General features: G+C 38.3%; 1 protein-coding gene across 2 annotated transcripts in view; it reads left to right on the top strand.

Moving 5' to 3' along the window:
* The window catches only part of clmna (calmin a), a 50,136-nt gene extending 36,176 nt beyond the window's left edge, over positions 1–13,960 (top strand). Inside the window, exons 8-14 of one of the 2 annotated variants that reach the window (XM_042388496.1) lie at positions 512–594; positions 712–2,701; positions 2,810–3,039; positions 6,178–6,353; positions 7,632–7,722; positions 7,838–7,899; positions 9,260–13,960. In XM_042388496.1, coding sequence (XP_042244430.1) covers positions 512–594; positions 712–2,701; positions 2,810–3,039; positions 6,178–6,353; positions 7,632–7,722; positions 7,838–7,899; positions 9,260–9,383 — 2,756 coding nt within the window. In that variant the 3' untranslated portion in view covers positions 9,384–13,960. Of the gene's footprint in view, positions 1–511; positions 595–711; positions 3,040–6,177; positions 6,354–7,631; positions 7,723–7,837; positions 7,900–9,259 lie in introns of both variants that reach the window. The other variant, XM_042388495.1, reaches the window with a different exon arrangement.
* Positions 13,961–14,168: the final 208 nt, after the last annotated feature.

Here is a 14,168-nt window from a genome sequence, read left to right as displayed (position 1 = left end):
GGTTGTGATTCTCATTTAATTCCTGTTTGTTCACATGGATATAAAATGGATGAGCAGGAATGGATGAAAATGCAGGGAGACTGTCTGATGATTAATGTAGTTTCCTGATTATTTTAGTCCTATTGCCCTGATTTGTGAGGTAAAAAAAAATAAGCAAAACCTATTTATACAGACACCTTTGACATTAGACAGCTGCTCAACAATGTAAAAATCTCTCCCTGTGTCTTTGTGTCAATGTGACAGAATTCAGCTTGGACTTGTGCCATGTTGGAACTGTTACAGAAATGTTAATAGGGCCAACCTAGTAAGATTACCATCATGAGTTTTACAAAAAAGTGGCTCATGGCTTTATTCAGACATGAGATCTACATGTAAAATTGCCATTTTGCCATGACATTTACATAATAAAGTGCAACTCTGAAAGGGCCTTATGACTGTTAGGAGGGAGCCTAATTGACATGGGAGCCTTTATGTAAAATGCTACTGTGGTAATTGTTCTTTATCTGCCCAGATGTGATGATCAACGCACCAGATGAGCAATCCATCATGACGTATGTGTCACAGTTCCTGGAGCACTTCCCTGGCATAGAGGAGGTACAAGTCCTTACTGGCAGTGCATGATTATATGTCTGACATCAGATTTTGACAAAACAGACATTTCTGAAGGTGAGCACTGATAGATATCTGCCAACTTCTTTGTTTCTCTCTCAGCCAGAGGAGCCCTGCAAGCTTATTGAACGAAGTGTCTCAATGGGTCGACTCAATTTCCGTGACCCTGACTTCAACCACACAAGGAATGGTGCTTACAGAAGTCGAGTGAGGGAGAGGTCTTACATGTTCCAGAAGGACTGTGCCCAACCCCCACCAAAAATCCTAATTTCCTCTGTGTCAGAGGACAGAGGGGCCATGTCACCCCACTTCAGACCGGCTGCATCTCGCTCATGGTCTACTGAAGACTTCTTAATGGATTCCCCCCATATGGATGACAACTCAAGTAGTGTGGTTGAAGACCCCAAGGAACCTGACAGTGAAGTCTTACCCAACTCAATCTCAAACTCCCCACAGCTGTCTTACACTCACTCGCCCACTGGCTCTTCAGTGCCTGAGTCAGTGAACACTGAGTCAGTAATGGGCGATTCAGCTATCAGTTCTCCAGACTCCTGGGTGGAGAGTGAGTTTGGAGTGATGCCAGAGAAGTTTTGTGAGAGTCGAAGTGACAGTTCACTGTGTGACAGCGGAACAGCCTGGGATGTGTACCGTGCCACTCCTGTGGAGGTCACAACTCTTGATGAAGGATTTGTCCCCTCCATAGTGGATAGAGTCTCCGATGACCAGTCGATTACTGAGTCATATATCGATGAAGGGATTTACTCATTGACCTCATTGGAGAGCACCCAGGAGAGGGTCCAAGGACGTACTGGGAAAAATCAGAAGGACAACCAAGAAGTCAAAGAGAAAGAGGCAAACCTTGAGAATCATAACCAGGACTTGTCACTAGAACAGATGCCTGGTCAGAAAGAAGTAGTCTCTAAGCAGATGGATACAATTCTGTCTCAAAAAGATGAAGTGCCCAGAGAGAGAGAACCATCTTTTGGACTCTGTGATGCAGAACAACTGGCCAATTCTAGTGTTGGAGATCTCCTTGAAACTGATCAAACTAACCAATCCCAACCCAGCCCCAACACTGAACTACCACCTCCTGACCATATTGAAGAACTCGTAGAGCAGACCAGTGTTGAAGCAAGTACTTACAGAAAACCGGAAGGTTTAAAGGAAGCTGTGGATGTCACTGGGGATGCGCAGGACGGTGAAGGACTATTTAATGGTCAAACTGATGGTCTGAGTGAGAGAAATAATTCTGAAAAGGTTGAAGTGAAAACTGAATGTCAGAAAACAGATTCTTCTTTAGAAGAAAAAAGAGAGGAGTCAAGAGATGAGTCAGAGATTGTGAAGGAAGAGGATGAGGGGGTCAAAGAAACACAAAGTGAAGCAAGTGAAGGAGTTCTAAGAGGCTACCCAGATCCCCAAGAAAAGATTAGCACAGAGACTTGTGATGCTTTAGCAAACACACATCCAACCAACCAAGGCGGAGAATCAATACCAAGTCCGGATCCATGCATGGACATAAATATTCCTCTCATCTCCATTTCCAGTGAGCCAGAAGAACAGGATGAAGAGGAAACATGTGGCCCAGAAGGACAAGATCATGTTGGGGATGAAGATGTGCCCCAGCCAGAGGCGTCTGAAAGTAAGGGAACTGGCACAGATGTCACCAGCCCTGAAAATCCTGACGAACTGAGTTGTGACTCCAATGAAGAAGATACCAGCAACCTTCCTGAGATTTCTTCTTGCCCGATATCAAATGTTAAAGAAATAGCTCCGGAGCAAATTACAGATGGGCATTTGGATGATACAGATGAACATGACATCAGGAATTCTTCAAATGCAGACATATCTGGGCCAGACACTAAAGATAACATGGAAATAAGTGAAGCTGAACAGGAATCTCCTCACCATAACTCTCAGACAGGGGACACTGACAAGGACTTGATTTGTCAGTCTTCTACGGATGCCGAAACTCATCCTGTGAATACTGAGCAGGACATAAATTCAACTGGTCAACCTGATGGACACCAAGACAAACAAGGAGACACCATTCCAGTCAACTTGACCGCCACCACACAGCAGAACACAGATCCAGGTAACGTGCAGCCCAATGGTAAGATGGGGACTTTGTGTTTTGAACCAACTGTTGTGTCCAGAGACATGGATTTGTTTTATACAGACTTTGACAGAAGTTCTCCCACAGAGGATCTAGTTGGTGACCTTATGGAGCCCATGGATCTGTTTTATCCTGACAAAGAGGAGCCCATGTTTACAGAGCCACCTGATAATGAAATGCAGAGCTGGCCCTCTGTTTTGAGTGTATCTGCTCTCGAACCAGCGCCAGCTTCAGAGACCCTGCCAGAAGACAAACCACTAAACCTGCTGGAAGAGGACTTCAGGAATGGAGGGGATTTATTACAAGAACAGGACAAGGTAAATATCTTGACTAGGGCTGTAACTAATCATTATTTTCATTATTGATTAATCTGTTGATTATTTTCTTGATTAATCGATTAGTTATTTGGTCTATAAAATGTCAGAAAACTGAATCCCTATTTTCCAAAGCCCAAGACGCAACCTCAAGTGTCTTGTTTTGTCTCGACCAACAGTCCAAACCTAAAGATATCCGGTTTACTGTCATAGAGAACTAAAGAAATAACAAAATATTTACATTTAAAAATCTAGAATTTTTTCTTTTATTAAAAAAATTACTCAAAACGATGAATCAGTTATCAAAATAACTGGGCGATTAACTTTGATCAACTAATCGATTAATCTTGGATGCATTGCATTGGTACAGACTATAGTACTAGTAAAATGATTTGCTGTCAAGTCTAGGGGATAAATTAAGCCTTATGGATATACATCCCCAGCTGTACTTTGTGTTTAGTGCTAAGTAGAATATGTTGGAATGCTAAGATACTAAACACACTAGATCAAAACTAGCCCCAGTTTGTGTCTCTTATGTACTAGCATACATTCGGGTCAAAATATCCCATCCGCTGAATGATAAAAAAAGATTTTTAACCTGTTTCCCAGGTTTCCTATCATGGTTGCCAATGGAAACACAATACATATGCAATAGATATCAAAGGAGCAAAGGAATTCGAATTTTAAAGTTAAATCAACAAAAGTCTATTACTCTTGATGGTAGTTTTGCTGTATTTTTTCTGTCAAAGTAAGTGGCATCTTGGAGAACACTGCCTTCAGAGTGTGTGTGTGCGTGTGCGTAATGATCCATCTGCCTGAAGAGGAACATGAAGCACTGTGACATTTCACACTTCCACAATATCACACCTTACGACCGGGTGACCTGTTGACATTCATCATCTGATCACACCATTCTGTACCACTGATGCTCTTTGAAAGCTCAGGACCTGTCAGTGTGATGAGTTCATACTAAAGTTATCTGTTATTATGAAATATTTCCTGAAAACGAATTATTTATAAGCAGCAGCAAGAAATCTTGACAATTCACAGAAATAGGGACAATTATCTTCATTCCTGTTTGAATCCAATGTTTTTTGAGTGTGTGTGCATGTTCAACTAGAATAAAATCACATCGTTTTCAAATAACATATGCTTAGTCATTAAAGATGTCACACTGTGATAGATAATGATAAAAAAATTAACTTACTATTCATTTGAACGTGAACTGTAAAACACAGTATTCTTATATGAATGGTTTGTTGCAATAAGATTATATTTAGGTTATAAACAATAATAATTATCACCCAGTTTTAATTTTAACATCTCAACAACCACTGGATTATGTTGGCAGGTTGGCAGGCAGTAGTATGTGCAAAAAAGGTGATGTTTATTAAGAAAAATGTTAATAAACAATAAAAGAAATTTATAATATAAAAATAAGTTAAACTGAAGCAAAACACAAAAAACCCTACAAGTAAATAAATAAAATGTGCAGCCTCACAGCACGCTACTCTCCCTCACTCCCTCGCTCCTTCTCACGCTGTGTTTGGAAACGCATACTAAGAACTATTTATTCAAAGTATGACGTCAAAGTGAGTATGTAGTGCGTTGCAACTACATAGTATGTGGATTTTATGTGCTCAAGAAATGCCCGCATGTATACTAAACTAGCAAGAATTCCTTAGTATGTGATGTGAGCTTACTGGACATACTCAACCTCTCTCTTCAGACTGTGCAATGGCAGAGATTTTGAGCCAGGCTAAAAGCTGTTGTAATTTTCAATCTAGGACTATATGTCACTAATATGTGACTTTAATAAGATTTAATATTTTTAACGTGAGAAAGTAACCATTTAGATTCCCAATATGTGGTCAATTTATCCAAATAACACCTGTTTGATCAACCAGTCAACGTCAGTCGTCATCCCAGGGAGAACATGAACTGATGAACTGATCTGTGCAGCTCTTTGGTAATTTACTGCTGGCTCTAATGTCTCTGTAGCATTCCACATTGAGTGGAAGATGTAAGGTTTTACATTTGTGATAAACAATTTTCATTCAACAGTAGCTCAGACAGGTAATGTTGTGATTGATACAGTCATGTGATGCTGTCACATGACTATCTTGCTTGAGTATACTGGTAATGGCATGCGTAATCTTTCATTTAGTAGGCAGTATGCGGTACATACTGATTGATTATGTAGTAGACAGTATCTTAGTATGCGATTTCAAACACAGCCCCTGTCTCACCTAACTGGAACATACCATCTATTCAGGTTACCACAGGGTGAGCTACACTGATACAAAGCTTTCAAAGCATATAGAATAACACTGATGTAGGATTTCTTTGTACTGCTGGCAATCACAATTTTCTGTGATCACACACACACACACACACACACACACACACACACACACACACACACAGCCATGAGTGCACCAAATTATACAGAATGTCATTTACTACAAAATAGTTTCATCCTTCCTACAGCAACTTGAAAGCTAATGATTCACAACTGTTGTCACTTTCACTGATTAAGCAGACTGAAGCCCTTCAACAATAAAATGACATTGTGAATCACAAACTACTCAACTGAAAGCCATATTCCAGTATTTGTGTAAAATGACTGATAAATCAACGGATTAATAGGAAAATTGGACTAAAATTAATGATTTAACACAAAAAACACTGGTAATGTTGGGAACCAGGGCTTAGTGAAAAGGGAGAGGTGCAACCTTTTTACAGATTGATAATAATTTTGTAGAGACATGCATGGTTCCCAGGCGATGAATCCTACTACTTTAGTGGTCTCCTGACTTTTCCTCTAGCTCCACCATGAGGTTGACATTTGTAGTTTTTAGTCGATCTTAACAATTGTTGGATGGATTACTATGAAATTTCCTACACACATAAAAGTTCCTTAACTTAAACATCAGGTCAAAATTTCAATTTGTGCAACAAATACCTGCAATACTAATGACATATCCATCAACTTCAGTGGTCCTTTGTGTTTTGTGCTGTTGTAAGGCATTTCTGCTCTTGAAACGCAGAAATGTTTGTTACACCTCAAAATATAAAAGTGTTGGATACAATAACAGTACGATAAAAGATTTCCTCTCTTTGCTTCTTGTTCTTTTTTAGGTGATCCCTAAACTCAACCAGGAGATTGACAAAGCATCTGAACCCCAGGAACAGTGTTTGTTGCCTGAGAAGATGGGAGGACTCTGGGGTGGTGATGTTCCTTTGAATGGCAGTGATCACACTGAGGCTGAGCTACAGAGCCCAGGCTCTGCCAGGGAAAACACAGAGCCCGTGAGGTAGGCATTCTATTCTTAGTCAGTTCCCTGGTAAACTGAAAAACACACTGCACCCAGGGGGAAACCAGTGTTATGGCAATGGATGGGACTTCTCTGACCCGGCCTCTCTCAGTTTGCTCACATATTTCCTTAAATGTACTGAACAAAGTTATCTATGTAGGCTGGTGATGGAAATTAAGGCAGGCCTTATGAGGATAGACAGACTGTGGCATGAAGAGAGGGGATGAGGATTACAGACACCAATATAGTTGAATTAATTTATACAAGGGCATCATTCTGTTCATGTTCAAGAGAGGAATTTAATTATAATATTTAAGATTTTTAGTGTAAAAAAATGATACTATATATGGCCGGCATTTTTCAGCAGTGACCACTCATTTATATTAACATTTTGTAAATACTGTTACACATAGGATTTATATTATGTATTCACACACAAGTGAGTTGCAGGAAATGATGCATGCATCTACTGGACATGATGCAGAAGATAAAAGTTGTTGCATCTGCACATAATAAACATAATAAAGAAGGAAGAACACGTCCTATCATGAGTTTAATATTACTGTGTCAGACAATCTGGTCTCCATTTGTCTTTATTTACTTACAGTGTGACAAGATGAATCCTCTCAGCCCGTTTTTGACACAGTAGCCACACGTAGTTATGTTTGCTGCCCCCGGTGGTCAGTGGTGAGACCTGTATTATTATCAAGCACATGCTGTTACCACCAGTGACCACAGGTGTCGCCAAATCGACCGGGGCAGAAATCATCAGAATGTCAATCTATGCTCTTTCAAGTCTGTCCTAAAACAACAGTCAGGAGCCCAAATGAACATTGAAACATGTTTTTTTTGCTGTAATTATTCCTCCTGTTCATACTGACCATTAGACGATCCCTTCATAACGCACTTACATTTTAAGTGATGACACACTGTGGGGGTAGTGCAGCGTAGTTACTACTGCGTCTGCCGCCCGGTGATGTCAGCTTTCTGTATTCTAGTGGGTGGCAGCACTCAAGTGCAATGCAGGTTGCTCCTGCTAATGATCTGCACCATATACTGCAGGCTACTGCTATCTGCTCTACTGTCATCATGTAGTCAAATTAAACCACTGTAATTAAAAATAGAGGAAAGGGTCAGGGACTAATCTGAAATAGGCTTTTATTTGTTTCGGTTCACTTCTATTAATAAATCGTAGTATTCATGACAGCTTTTAGCACGGCATTTCCTGGGTCTGCTCTCTCTCGTAGAGACCTAAACTATCAGATTTCATTCTTTCAGGTGTGACAGTAAAAGCTCAAGCAGACAAGAGGAAAGCCAGATCCCTCCAGTTCTCCGCCACAGGAAGGGGGCTCGCTTCACTGAGGCCATGGTTGGTTTGACACTCCATTTCCTCCTCCGTGGAGATATTGCTATCCTTGGATAAATATTCTCTTTGATACTGTATACTGAGAGTGTGCGTGTCTGGTGTTTTATTCTACTCACAGGACAATCAGACAGCCGTCACTGCATTGACCAGAAAAGCTGACGACGCTGAATCTGATTGTTGGTAAGAACTTTTCCTTCCCTGCTTTAGTTATCTATCCTGCATAGGGCTTTCATGACTTCTATGTTCACTGGTTACAAGCTAGTAGTCAGTGAACAGATAGTGAACATGTCTGTCAAACAGGACTCCACAGCTGTGATCAGACTCCAGGGTGCAGGCACGCTGTCCTCTGTCCACAGGAAGTGTTGCTCATCTTGGTGACGTTATATTTTAAGCTTGATGTTTGCCTGAACTGTAGGCAACTTCCTCTACAAACATCTTAATCTTTTTTTTAAGATAAACCTTAGTGAGTAACAAGTTAAGTGTGTGTTAGCTAACCTCACTAGCATTGTCAACACTTCCTGTGGTTGTTTTTACAGTCACAAATCTGAACAAATCTTCATCTCTGTGGCTAGAAATGTCATTACTGTAGATATAGGCATAATTCTACTGTTTACTGCACCTTGTTTTAGACAAATTATATTATTGCTGTAATGATAAATTTCCAGATTAGTAAAATTCTGTCTCATAGTATTAGAGCTGCAGTGATTAGTTAAATTAATTGTCAACTATTTTGGTAATTGATTAATTCTTTTGAGTGAATGTCTACATTCTCTGATTTCAGCTTCGTAAATGTGAATATTTTCTGGTTTCTTTAGTTCTCTATGAGAGTGAACTGAATGTCTTTGGGTTTTGTTGCTGTGCTGCATCCCATATCAAGAATCTTCAATTTACCTGTAATGACCCTCTTAAACCAGACTGACAACAAGATCAAACTGAAATTTATGTCTGGCTTAGTTTACTTACTTCCTCTACTGGCTTTTTATTGGCCCAGATTATGTGATAGATTTATGCTCACTTGAAGGCAAGCAGCTGGTAAATATGTCAAGTTCACATATTTCCAAACTGACGGGGGCTGACCCAGTGCACCCGTCAAACAACATTGTGGGGGGGCTGCAATGGATACGCTGGTGTTGTTGGGCTGCAGAGAGCATTTCTCTCATTTCTAGAATAAAATAGTTTTGGCGACCTAGTAAGACTTACTGCTGAAATGCAGACTGCCAAGAAAGTGGACCCTAAATTGGGACACAGCACATGAGAACACCCAAAATAAATGTATCATGAATATTTACTTTGTGATAAACATGAGATTTGATTTGACTAATGAATAGATCCTGGTGGCTGCAGTGCTGCTCGCCACTATGATCTCTTTATGTTATTTGTCTGCTGAACTTGTTCTGATCTCTTTTCTCTTTTTCTACTTGTGTTTGCCTGTGTGTGTGTGTGTGTGTGTGTGTGTGTGTGTGTGTGTGTGTGTGTGTGTGTGTGTGTGTGTGTGTGTGTGTGTGTGTGTGTGTGTGTGTGTGTGTGTGTGTGTGTGTAGGTGGAGTGACAGCTGGGAGCCATATCTGCTGCTGCTGCTGTGGCTGCTGCTCTATTGTTTCTGGCTACTGCCACAGATGGATCTGAAGTCACTGCCCAGCCTGCTGCTTAACCTCAACCACTGAACACACACTGACACACACACACTGATATACAGACATACAGGTACACATACACACATACACACACTGATACGTACACACGTAAACATAGTCACATGGAAAAAGAGAGGATTTTATCAGTTACAAACATATACACCTTTATGCACCATCACTAAAATGTATAAACAAACAAAAACACACGTACAGCTCAACTGCCACTTCTCTTTCTTCTTCAGTACACTTATTCCAGCTCAAGTGAAGGCGTTTAAAAGATGTATATTTCAGACTACTTATATTTCAGCTTTTTTTAGTTTTTTGCTTTTTTGCTTTCGATGTGGCTTGAAGTGATCTGTATGACAAAGTAATAGCGCCACTGCTGGGGATAAATAAAATCATAGTGATGTGAAAATAAAGTAATTGTTTCTACACAAAACTCATAATATTATGAGAATGAAATTGTAATTTTACGGGAAAAAAGTAATGTCAAAAGAAAAAAGTCATAACTTTATGAGGAAAAAGTCATAGTAGTATAAGTTGTAATATTTTGAAAGTGTGAAAAAATTGTGATGTTATGAAAATAAAGTAATAATCATGAGAAAAGGGGAAGTCATAAAAAGTCAAATTAAGTTGTAATTTTACAAAGAAAGTAAATAAAGTGATAATGTTTTGAGAAAAAAACAAATGTAAAAATGTAATTATAATTCTGTGGAAAAATCGGAATATTTCAAGAATGAAGTTGCAATTCAACGAAATCATGATTTCACAAAAAGATAGTACAATAATAATAATAATAATAATAATAATAATAATAATATCTTAAGAATAAAGTTATTATTTCACATGGATAAATCATAATATTTCAAGAGTTAAGTCATAATTCTATTGAAAGAATAAAGGAAGGAAAATTCATACTATTACAAATTAAGTTGTAATTTTAAATGAAAGTAAAATTGAGGATGTATTCTCTTTATCTTTACATCATATTATTAAGACTTTTTCCTTGTAAGGCTGAGACTTAACTCAGCTCAATATTATGACTTTCCTCCTAAAATTATCTTTATTTGTGTAACATTTTCTCCAAAAATGACAAGTTCATTCTCATAACTTTGCCACATTTTTCACAACATATTACTATTTTCTTCTTGATATCTCCTAACTGTGACTCTAATACTCCGTTGCAGATCTGCTCCTGTTGTTTGTGGTTTATTGCTGTGCAAAGCAGACAGAGGTGTAACGACTGTACAGCACACACTGATTTGTAGATAGAGATATATACTATGGATGTATGGATGCACAGTTGCCTATCTGAAAAGCCATTTTAACCCAGATGAAGATGTTTTAAAGTGAAACTGCTTCGGGCTGAAGCAGGAAAGTGAAAACAAGAATATAAATGATAAAGCCAGGCTTGTACTTGTACTATTGTAAAGAGAGCGAATCAGTCTGAATGAAGGGTGATTTTGGATTTCTGTTGCACTTTTAAAAGAGTCCACAAACTGCCAAAGAAAGTGTTGGAAGTGTTGATACAGAGAGTGCACAACTCACCACAAGCCCAACAATGAAAATATTGTTTTTAACACATAGGACATCTAGAATAATTCTTGTACTAAACCATCACATCCGCTCTATATTGTATAATAGTTGGGGCAGAATATGTATTTGTAATATTTTATGGCTCATAAGATGTATGAATGGATTTCTAAAAAGTTTTATGATAAAGAAATGTTTTATGTGATTCAGCTACGCTCGTCCAAGCCTGTCAATGGGAAGAGAATGCTTTACATTGTAATATCTTTCTATGTTATTTTTGAACAATGTCTGTAGTGAAACACTATGACAAAGTGAATATATTTCATTTATTTGAACATCATCTTCCTCAGTCCTCCATCCACCAAGCACAAATGTTGTTCACACAACAGCCCGTCCAGTGCGTGAAGTCTCTGTTTACTATAGAGTATAAATAAAGCTCCTTCATACACTGAAGGGCAGCAAAAAAGCCATTCATTCCAATTCAGTACAAACTGGGTCGCCCTACAGCACAGTGCATCATAAACAGAGCTCAAGTGTGTGTGTGGATGTGTTTTTGTACTTTTATCCTTGTGAAGACTAGAGCTGTGTCCCCATTCCATGCTATTTACTAACTGCACACAGTACAGATTATAGGATAATTGCCATAGTATACTGTCTGTGCAGTTATACAATACAAGAACTGAATGTATTGTTCTGTTTTGTACTAATGGGAAATGATGCAATGAGTGCATCGACAGATATAAATCAAACTGTTTGGAAAAAGCCACTGCCAATTAAATCTTCCAAAGAGGAAGCAACTTTAATCTTGAAGATTTAATACTTAAGCATTCCTGATGTTTGAAACAGTTGACAAAATGGTCTCAACGAAAAGTCCACTTCCAAACTTTTTCCAGAGCTTTCATGCTTAAATTTAAGCCAGCACAGACAAGAACATTCTCAAAGAAATGGCAGTTAATTAAATTACCAAAAATCAGCTGACTCGCATTAAAAATGGCTCCTGGTCCCAAGGCAGTTGTCTGCTTTGTCTGCTTGCTGATCCAGCGCTGCTCCATTTGTGCATTGCGTTTTGGCACAATAGTGTTTCCACACTCAAAAATCAAGCAGATTTAGTTTGCATATTGACATATTTGACCACCTAATTTTGTCACAGATTCCAAACTTGGTTAAGAATGAGTGTGTGGTATAGAACTGGGACACAGCTAAGTTTTACACAAGACGTTTTGCTCAATCCTCCCTTCAATCAATGGTTAGTTTAGGGATAGGATTTGAGTTTAGGGTTGTATGGAAGGTCAATGAGGCCATGGAAGTTATTATGTTTTGTTTTCTTTGGATTGTGGAATAATTATTTTATTATCTTTTCATGGTGCCAACTTTCTTCTCGTGATCATTAGATAAATATTTGTGGGATCTATAATTAAGGCAAAAATAATAAAATGCATACTTTTTTGCTTCCATGATTTTAGAGTGAATCAAAAATTATCAATGGTTTGTTTTTGTTCCTATTGCTTGAGTTCATTTGGATTTGCGTACCCCTCTCCTGCCTTTTAATATGTATACTTAGCAAACATGAAGTAGTTTCTGCAGGGATTTCTTTATGTCAAATCAAAGGTATAATTATAGTGTAAATGTTGACTAGCACAAGTACCCTGTCAATCCCAAATACTTTAAATTTAGTACTGAAGGGGTATTTCAGTGACTTTGTCTTTGGTTGCAGCTGCAGTCACTGTTACCTACTCACATCTATTGAAATTTGTGAATTTGAATCTCAGAATTTCATAATTTCAGTAATGTTGAAATTAACATGAAATTATTTGACTGATGACAAAACAAAATTTAGCTCATAAAATAATTTTCTCTGTCATGAGAAAACGAACATGGATCAATCAGATCAATACAGAATAATCATCATAATAATCATAATCATTCTGTGATCCAAGTACACAAACTAGAAAAATAGTCTACACTAGAGTTTTTAGAATTAGCATACTGTACATCAGGATAGGCATTAAATTAAGTTAAACATTCTTATAGGTTGAAGATTTAGAAAAAAATTGGTTTGGGTTAGATTTAACTTTAAGTTTAGAGTTGAACTTCCTCACATTTAAGATTAGAATAAGGATTAGATGGGGTTAGGTTAGGGTGAAAGTTAGATTTGTAAAAGGACTTTAAGCTTTTAGAACTGAGTTTAGATGTGAGTGAAGTTAAATGGGTACTACAGGCCTTTGTTTCATTGGTCATCCTAGTGTCTCTAGTAGAAAGCTCTCTCCAATGCTTCTTTTCAAGTGAGGTTCAAGTTAAGTAATTCGTGGCCTTTAGCATTATCCTAAATGTGAATCAAAAGTGAGTTCATGTTCATAGCGTGTCTTAACTTTCCAAGCTTGTTTAAGGGGCTGGAAAACGATTGTATGTACCAGATGAACCTTTCAATTACAAAAATGTCTATCTTCATATAATGTTGACTACTTAACATGCTGTATGCTTAAGTGTTATCGTGGACAGATGATTTTAGTCCTAATTTTCCCAAGATACACTGGGTAAGGTCACCTTTTGGCCAGAGTCCCAAAATACTTTAGCAGTCCTTCAGAATCTGGGACACAAGTTAAAGAGAGAGGGAAGGAAGTTTATTGCACATCTGTCCATCCTGGGAGAAGGATCTCTCCTCTGTTGCTCTTCCATTTTTTTCCCCATTAAGGGTTTTTTTGGGGGGAGTTTTTCCTTATTTGAATCAAGGGTTTAATGACTGAGGCTGTTGTATTGCTGTACAGACTGTAAAGCCCCCTGATGCAAATTTGGGATTTGTGATATTGGGCTATACAAATAAAATTGACTTGACTTGGTCTTTACAAGGATATAGTAAGACTGTGTGTGTGTGTGTGTGTGTGTGTGTGTGTTTGTGTCTCAAGTGACCATGGCTACAGGACTATACCAGCCACCCCCCACCGCCAACCACCTCCACCAAGACTCTGACCTAGTAAAAGCATATTAGCTTTTGTATGGAAGCCTCAAGTATACAATCATTCCAGTTGTTTCAACAGCACCAGACAAGTGCAATAAATGACATCTTTTAAACTCTTTGTCCCTTGTTGTGTGTGTTTTGCTTTAGCTTTTCATGGTGTTGGTAGATATTATAGATGTCTGGGAATAGTTTAAAGTTGTTTAAATATAAGACTTAAAATGGGTTATTCAGGTTATTTTTATTTAAAGCTGCATTAAAGAACAAACAGCAAATTATGATATGAAGGAGGTGACTCATAATGATGAACCCACAGAGAATTATCGCTT

This window comes from Thunnus maccoyii, chromosome 16 (assembly GCF_910596095.1).
Source record: "Thunnus maccoyii chromosome 16, fThuMac1.1, whole genome shotgun sequence".
Taxonomy (NCBI): Eukaryota; Metazoa; Chordata; class Actinopteri; order Scombriformes; family Scombridae; genus Thunnus; species Thunnus maccoyii.
Note: the sequence above shows the minus strand (reverse complement) of the source record. Positions and strands in the feature narration are given on the sequence as shown.